Here is an 8,491-nt window from a genome sequence, read left to right as displayed (position 1 = left end):
CATCGTTATTATAACGACGAGGAAGACATGAGTTAAATATGTCTTTTCCTTTAATTTAAAGGTTGAAAAAGAATTATGAATAAAAATGACATTGTATGTGTTTTACAAAATTAGAAATACTTGACTTCCCCTTTCTATTTTCTTGAGTTTTGACTCTTAACTTTAATGAGATGATTTTTTTTTTTGTTGTTGTTGTCAAGGAACCTTATATTCGAAAGTTATAACCTCAAAACAGATGAAAACACTTATAATTATAATAAAAAAATAGTGAGTTTAAGTCCCATAACTGATCTTAATTTAGTTGATTGAACCTTATTTCAATTGATACCATTGCTATTGAAACGATGAGGAAGACATGGGTTAAATATGTTATTTTTTTTAATTTTAAGATTGTGAGAATTATGAATGAAAATAACATTGTATGTGTTTTGCAAAATTAGAAATACTTAGCTTTAGCTTTCCCTCTCCATTGTCCTGAGAGAGAATTTTTTTTTATCAAGGACAACCTCAAACATGGAAACCTCTCTTACTGCTCAAATAATGGTATATAGGTTTTAGTTGCATCAGCATGTCACCAAAAAGTATTATTGAATTGAGAAGGAAGGAAAATAAGAATGAATAGTCAATGCAAGCAAAGCAAAGGTGGAAATGAATCATTCTTGCCTGTTTTGCTGGAAACCAATAGCCAACACTAATTTCTTCCCAAAAGCTATAAACATAGTAACAGATATGTAAGATTGTAACATGGCTTTGTTTAACGGATAGTATTAAGATACATCCTTTTCCAATTCTGTCCTCAAGATAAACGTTTGTGTATGACAATAGTTACATACATTTGAAACTTCAAGATATGTCCCAAACCTATTTTATAGTTGAACAATTTTCAGTTTGATACCCAAAGGATATGCCATTTTTTTTGTTTGAACCGTTGGCCCCTCGTATGTGGCAAATGATAGTAAAAAAAGAAAAAAAGAAAAAAAAATTAATAAAATTGTGACACGTGTAAATAAAGCCACATCAAGAATAAAGCACTCAAAACATGGGTAGAGCTATAGACAAAAGCAATGAAATGAAACACTCTTTTATTTGTAGCTTTACTCATTTAACATGGATGATACCCAAAAAACGAAATAATAAAGCATATGTGAATGTTGAAATTTACCTATACTGGGAAACCCATAGTGAAGGCAAGATGCAGTGCCCACTAGAAATGTCAATATCAACTTACACAACATAAGATAATAACCCTTCTTAGCACCATACACCTCGAATGGATCCTGTTTCACCCATCATTGGCCAGCAACATAACATACATGCATACATACTTTGTCACTTGCTCAACCAGTAGATGAAGATAAGAAATGTGCATACAGATGCAACCAGAGAGAGAATGATGGTATCCATAGACTTTTTCCTCTTTATTGCAGACAGAATCTGATTTACCTGCAAAATACAACATGATGGTGTAGACGTTAAACCATGACAAACCAGTTGAACAACAGTCACAAAGATGTTAGAAAGAAGGCTTCGGGTAAAAGGTTAAACTGTCCCAGAAACTATATATGCAGTCAAAATGAATTTCTCAAATTCACCAACATAATGTTTGGGAACTTGGATTTCAAAAGATTGATTTGGATTCTAAAAATAGTGTAAATTGAATGATAAAACATATATAAATGTAAATTTAGTAGTGAATTTGAAATTCCTACAAATATTTGTGAATTTGAAATTCATCCTTTTACCTTTCAAATATATAATCATTATTGAATCTCAACTAATGTTTGCATAATGTATGCATTTATTATTTTATAGTAAATGAAATTCAAATCTTCAAGTTCATGTTTCCACACATTGCATAAACTAGTAGTATATTTAATCATTTATGATAATTTCTTACAGAGATTTCAAACAGTGTGGAAAAAATAATAGAAAAATAGCATGTGAGACGCCTAAACCTTAGGTTTTTAAGAGTACTTAATAACTGCATGAAACTTGAAACATTACTAGCAACATTGGTAAGCATTCATACCGTTGGTAGGCGGCTGCTAACATTGCTGAGCTTTGAATTAATCCCCCCAAAAGTAGAACGTTGAAGGACAAGTGCACCAAGAGTTGCTTGAGCTTGTGAAATAACATTATCCATCTGCAAAACCAGCATTCAGTTGGCAACTTAAATGAACTAAAAGTGATTGATAGTTAATAAAGTTCTTGATTTTTTTTCAACAAGATCCATTATCATCTAATTTAAAAGAGAAACTATCCAAAATATGGTTGGTTAAGAAAACAATCCGTACAAAAGAGAAAATCAGCAAGCAGGAAGTCAAAAGTGTAGTCTAGCTTATACATCTGCAAACCCCAACAATAATGAATATTTTTCTTCTTTAGACAGGTGAAAAATACGCAAAACAATGAAGTTTTATCAAGATGTTTCTAATGGAAGCATACACTACTAAAAATGGGTAGAAGTAACAGCAAGACTACCAACTTGTACCATATAAATTGGATATATATATTGGAAATCAATCAAGCTGGTAAGAAAACTTCAATTCATTTACATATCTCACCAGAAAATTTATAAAAATAATTTAGACAGATAGAAAAAGAAACAGGTTGCACTAAGACACACAACACAGCAGTTCTGATCACTATTGTCAAAAGAAAACAAAGGAAGGGCACTTGAATTAGAATATGCCTAGTTGCTTACTAAAACTAAGAATTATTCCGACACGGCAAAGAGAACTAAGTTAAGAATTTGAAGCTTAATTAGCCTCTATATTAGGAAATTAACAAGTTTATCCCAGCTCCTATTTTTCATCACTTTTTAAGGGTCAAGGTATATCAACATCTTTGAATATTCTTGAACAAAATCAAATACTCCATAAGTCATAAACTATAATTGTCATGTCAAGATCCCAAATGTTGAAATCCTCTAATTAATTGAATGAGAAAACACCTGCAAAATAGAACTATAAAGAACATATATCAAATTCTCAAAAGATTTTTTGACATAAATTGTGCGGATGTTGCTAAGCTAACATTTTCAGACTGGTAACCAACTGTAAACCATTCTTTTAGATCTTAAAATGAAGAAAATGGAATGAAGGTATAACAAATGAGAAGATGACAGGAAAAAAGCCACAATTAAATTCAGAGTTGTTTTTATTGATCTGCTCTATTTGTCTCTCCTCGATCTCATTACTAATTAGTTATTAAAATCTAAGTTCCCATCATTAACTGACATTTAAGGCATTTCTGTAGAAGGAATAAAGTAATTTTGTCATACTCACAATATATCGTTAACTACGATTTATCTTACATACATGTCCTGTATTTCGACTGATGGCCGCATGCTCCTTAAGTAGAGCTTGTTCTGTGGAACCAACACCTTCTTCCAAGTCTAATCTAGTCCGATCAAATTCCCTAAAATCCTCCAGTAGAGAAGCGTGTTCTTGTTTAGCTCTAAGGCTAGAGCGAAGACGATAGAACTCCTGCACTTCAATCAGGTCTAATATCAGGTTAGTTTCTGCGCAGTTCAATCTAGTAACTCCTGTTAATGTTTTCATGGCAAAAGAATGTATATTTGGAGGTTCAAAAAGGTGCATATAGAAAGCTACAAGCCTGCAAGTGTCTACAGACATATGAAGATGCCGAACTAAACTAGTATGCAGGGTAGAAAATGGTTGCAGAAACAAAGTATATTTGGTATATTTGCAGGATGAGAAGAAATGTTGCATCTAGCATTCACTGTAAAGGCTCTTAACCTCTTCTTTTCTTTTATTATCAGTTACAAACAGATTGGGAGACATAAAGTCACTTTTATTTTAACTTTAAATTGAAAGACGGGAGAAGAAAAGCTTGTGTTACGGGGACAAAAATGAAAAAGCAAAGAATAAAGATTGCCTGGCAGACAGAGATAAATAAAAAATATTTTATGAACCACAATACCTGAGTGAGATCTTGAAGAATTTCCTGATGCCTAGTCAAGGTATGAGAAACCATTTCAGATCCACCAGATGAGACCCAGTCTTGCATTTTCATATTTACTTCTTGTAGCTGTTTTAGTAGTCGGTCGATACCAGATTCAATACCATTCTCTTCCAAGTCATTTTTTATCGAAGCCTTACTGGAGACCAACTTACGATATGAATTCATTTGCTCATCCAACTGAGCTTCGAGTTTCCTTGCCTGCAATAACAGTGCACAAAGTCATTCATTATGCGACTATTACCATTTTAGGATATATTCAATGTCCTTCAGGCAAATAAAAGGTTCTTAACGCCAAAGGTCATTTCAATGGCATAATCTCAATGCCATAAATTTAAGGATGTCAAATTAATTGCCACTAGAATTTGAAAATCTAAATGAAATATTCCGAGAGGAAAATAATGAAGCACCTCTTTCAACAATATTTTGATATTGGTGACTCAAATCATGCTCTTCCAGTCTTAACCTAAAAAGATTATCAGGAAGCATATTGCACCTTGTCTAATGTAAGGTTGATTGTATAACCCAGTTAATTAGATAATGCAGGAAATGAAACATTAAAGTTCATTTTCTCCTTGTAGAACTTTTTAAAAGAAGTCTATTACAATTTTCAACAAGAAGGCTTATCCACAACCATTAAGGAAGATATGTGATTTTATGCGGGACGACCACTCAAGCAATTTCAGTCTAAAATTAAATTCAGTCAGCAAGTTAGAGGAGAAATAACAGCTACATATATGGTTCCTTTAAATTTTGACACAGTTCAAATTCTTAAAGAAAGATAACAATTTTCAATTTTGCTATATCCTTGCAGACTAGGAACCTAATGATTTTCAGGCAAGCCTTCACACCCACCGTCAAATTTCAAACGGAACTCTACATCAAAATATGGACTTACGCAGAAAAGTCATCTATTTATATTTTTTATAAAATCCCGTTTACCTTATTCAGGGAAGGCAATCAATTAACTCTTATCAGCCATCACTCTGATCTGCATCAGTTACGATAGCAAACTAATCGAACACTGATATCATCATATTTAACTGAACGACATCATTAGTACCTCGAATTCTAGTTGCCAGCAAGTAATTTGACACAAGGTTAAATTGGATTTAGTTTTATTATATTGCGATATCAACCACACAGAAAATCCAGAAGATAAAGTAAATATTTTAACAAAGAAATACAACATTCGTCTTCATCAATTGCTATAGGAAACTTCCAGCATTTCCTCCTCACAGGTAAACTCCCATTCTCAGCAGAAAAGATAAATTTGGAAAAAAAAAACTTCATCTATTTGTAATTAGAGATGAAACTAGATTCACAGACACCATAGACCGGACCATTCATTTAGAGCAAAAAATATGCAAAGGAAAGACACAACAGAAACACATGAAACCTAGGATAACTGGTGTCAGATATGAGTATGTGTTAAACAAACTATGCCCATTTGTTCTAAGCTTTTTCATATATTAGGAGAATTATACCCCCACGGCCCACAGATCTCTCAAAATTAAAATGAACAAACAAAATGTGCAACAAGTTTTAGTAAAACAGTAAATCTTAGCTAAATCTCTAATTAGTATAAACAGATCCAGAGTTGGAAATTAACAAAAAGTTTTAATTTTTCTCTACAAGCAACAAATACATAATCTATATTTGTTTCCCCAATAATATTACCCAAATAGGGAAAAACAGGTTCAGTACATTGAATTTCCAGATTTCGATTTCATTTGAACAAATTCCAATAAGAAAACTCAACAACTTCAAAAAAAAAATGAAGAAATTTTGAAGATCTGATAGAACAAAAACAAAAAAAATTTCGTTTACTTCATTGAAATTTTCTAAAAATACCAAATAAAGAAACCTGAACTTCCTAAACAATTCACACCAAATTCAATCAAATCTAATAGAATTATATAACCCTAGGTTTTTCCGATGCCAAAATTTCTATATTTTTTCTAATCAAACAGAATCAAAACACACCTGTTTGCGTAGAGCATCCCATGAGACAGGCACTTCCATCGTAATCCACAGATCTATCGCTTAACAAATTCTTCTTCGTTCGATTTTTTTTTTTTCAAAGCCTTCGAAATTTCTTCTCTTTTTTTTTTAAAAATTTTTGGAGGATTCTATTTATTTATTTATTTACTTACTTACGAGTTTTTCAACTATTTTGATTTGATATGTATAAACAAATATATATAAAAAAAATTAAAAGGAAAAATAATTAAAAAATATATTTGAAGGACTAAAACGCTTCGTTTTGAAGAAGGCTGTAGGTTGAAGGGTTGTTTGGGGACAGGGATAGGTCGTCTGCTCTCTGAACCCAATCCTAACGGCAATTAGGTTCAAAGATTTATATTAGGTTAAAATTTTCTATTAGTCCCTGTACTTTGCAAAAGTTATAGACTTAGTCTGTATATTTGATTAATTTTAGTCCCCGTGCATTTTGAATTTTGAAATTTTAGTTTTGGCCCAAATAATAACCGTTAAATATGTTTAATTAAATTCAATTGCTAGTCATGTACTACGTATACAGTTGTAGATTTAGTCAATATTCACCAATTAGATCATTTTAAGCCCCTATATTTTCTTTTTTTTGAATTTTAAAACTCCAACATTAATATAAATGATGGTCGTTAATCCATTGACTGGATTTTTAGTGAGAAATATGTGAAAGTAACAAATTGACATGGCATTATACATATGATAATATGTTTGCCGCATCAAATTTTAGAAATAGCATAACTTAATAAATTTAACAGTTCTCATTTGGTGAGGACTGAAATTTTAAATTTTGAAAAGTAAAATAACTAAAATGACCAAATTAAAATATAAAGGCTAAATCCATGATTTTCATAAAAGTATAGGGACTAATGCCAAAATTTAACCTTGATATTATTATTTTAAAATGCCATTTAAAACTCACTGATATATAATTATTTGGAGGGTTTATAAAATAAAATAAAAATATACGCATGATGATATTTGAGCTCAAAACATTATTAATATATTTACTTTATCATTTAGAATAAAACCTTATTTATTAATTTATATTAATTTTATAAAATATCATCTACATCGTAAATGGTTTAAAGCGAGTTTTAATAGAATTATTATAATATTTTCTTTTCTTTCATTACATTCAATAACCACTTAACCAACTATTTGATTTAGGTGGTTGATTTCTGTTTCATTGGGTAAGTTAAAATGATTAGTTATTGATTTAAGCAGGTTAGTTTAATGGTCAGAGTATTCACTGTCTCAAACTGCACTAACCATGTTCCTATTAAGGTTTTTCCACAAAATTTTATTTAATATTTTAAATTACACCCCAGACTCTTAACTCATCTTTTTTTAATTGAATCACTTCAAACCATCAAAAGTTTGTGTCAGTTCATATCTTACAGAGTTTGATCAAATTGGTTTTTAATTTTGTTAGACCAACTCAGATTGGGTTTCTAAGCTATGAAAGGGAAATTACCCTCCAAAAGAATAGCTGGGTACAAGTTAATATCTAGTCCCTTGAGGAAGAGATAGCCTACTAAATTGATTACTTGGATTCGAGTACGAGTTTCGAATAAAGACATGTGTATCAGAAAATTTTCTAAATTTTTCCATGTATTTTAAGTATCATTCAAATTCATATACTCATATCTTTGTGTCCAACACAGATACTTCAAAAACAATAAAGTGTCCGAACAATACTAATACCTGAAAAGCAAGTAATTCAAAGAGAGATAACATATGCCTTCCAAATAAGCCATTGTAGCCTAAATTCATCATATCATTGTCATCCACTTCTTTATGGACAGAAGCTATATATATATAGCTATAAAGTACCTGAAATGACTGACAATCAATGGAAAATGGGCATTAAGGTCCATGCAATGTTGGCCAATATCCACTACCATAGAACAGATACACAAGGAAGAGGTGGAAGAACAGGGATAAAGATGGACATCTAAGGGAAAGCTTATGCAAACATGTAATCTAAATGCAGGGAACTTTAAAGATTTGGATGGAAACATTCTAACTGTAAAAGTACTATGGAGGCTCTATACTAGGAGTCAGATTGCATTTTGCTCCATTTACTCAAAAAATGAACAAATTAGCCCTTGTATACTAGATTAAAGAGCAAACTAATCATTTCTATTAAACATCAGTTTTTAACAGTAAAAAATGGATGAAAGTTTTAACAGAATGACACTTTGCTCTTTGATCTAATGTACAATGATTAATTTACCTTTTTTTGAGTAGAGGGGACAAAATGAAATCTGACTCCCCATTCTAGCACTTTTGTAATGGACATCAAGCTTAGCAGCCTCAAAAGTAATGCATTGCTTTCAAAAGCTGCTCATAGAAGATGGCAAAAACACATTCTTAGCTAGAACAAGTATTGCTATCATCGAGATTAGATTCCATCATGTGATGCACCACTAACATGTATATAAACCACAAAAAGAATCTATGATGCAGAAAAAGAGAGAATCAAAGAGAACAA

At 31.3% G+C, this 8,491-nt stretch overlaps 1 protein-coding gene across 1 annotated transcript; it reads right to left on the bottom strand.

Moving 5' to 3' along the window:
* Positions 1-1,065: 1,065 nt before the first annotated feature.
* On the bottom strand, positions 1,066-6,153 carry LOC105773843 (Golgi SNAP receptor complex member 1-1). Its single transcript, XM_012595995.2, has 5 exons — positions 5,971-6,153; positions 3,946-4,185; positions 3,321-3,488; positions 2,030-2,143; positions 1,066-1,443 (listed from the first exon to the last, which is right to left on the bottom strand). The coding sequence occupies exons 1-5, from the start codon at positions 6,007-6,009 to the stop codon at positions 1,330-1,332; spliced, it is 675 nt and encodes a 224-aa protein (XP_012451449.1). The 5' UTR covers positions 6,010-6,153; the 3' UTR covers positions 1,066-1,329.
* Between the last annotated feature and the right edge of the window lie 2,338 nt (positions 6,154-8,491).

The sequence above is a fragment of the Gossypium raimondii genome, chromosome 6, assembly GCF_025698545.1.
Source record: "Gossypium raimondii isolate GPD5lz chromosome 6, ASM2569854v1, whole genome shotgun sequence".
NCBI classification, from domain to species: Eukaryota; Viridiplantae; Streptophyta; class Magnoliopsida; order Malvales; family Malvaceae; genus Gossypium; species Gossypium raimondii.
The sequence above is the reverse complement of the archived record's forward strand: the minus strand, read 5'-3'. Positions and strand labels throughout refer to the sequence as shown.

What these genes read in the sequence shown, in the direction of transcription:
- LOC105773843 (XM_012595995.2), bottom strand. Translation starts at nt 6,009, where the DNA reads ATGGAAGTGCCTGTCTCATGGGATGCTCTACGCAAACAG. An exon ending in TTCTTCAAGATCTCACTCAG is followed by an intron (nt 3,489 to 3,945) that starts GTATTGTGGTTC and finishes ATTGAAGTGCAG; the next exon opens with GAGTTCTATCGTCTTCGCTC. An exon ending in TCAGTCGAAATACAGGACAT is followed by an intron (nt 2,144 to 3,320) that starts GTATGTAAGATA and finishes CTGGTTTTGCAG; the next exon opens with ATGGATAATGTTATTTCACA.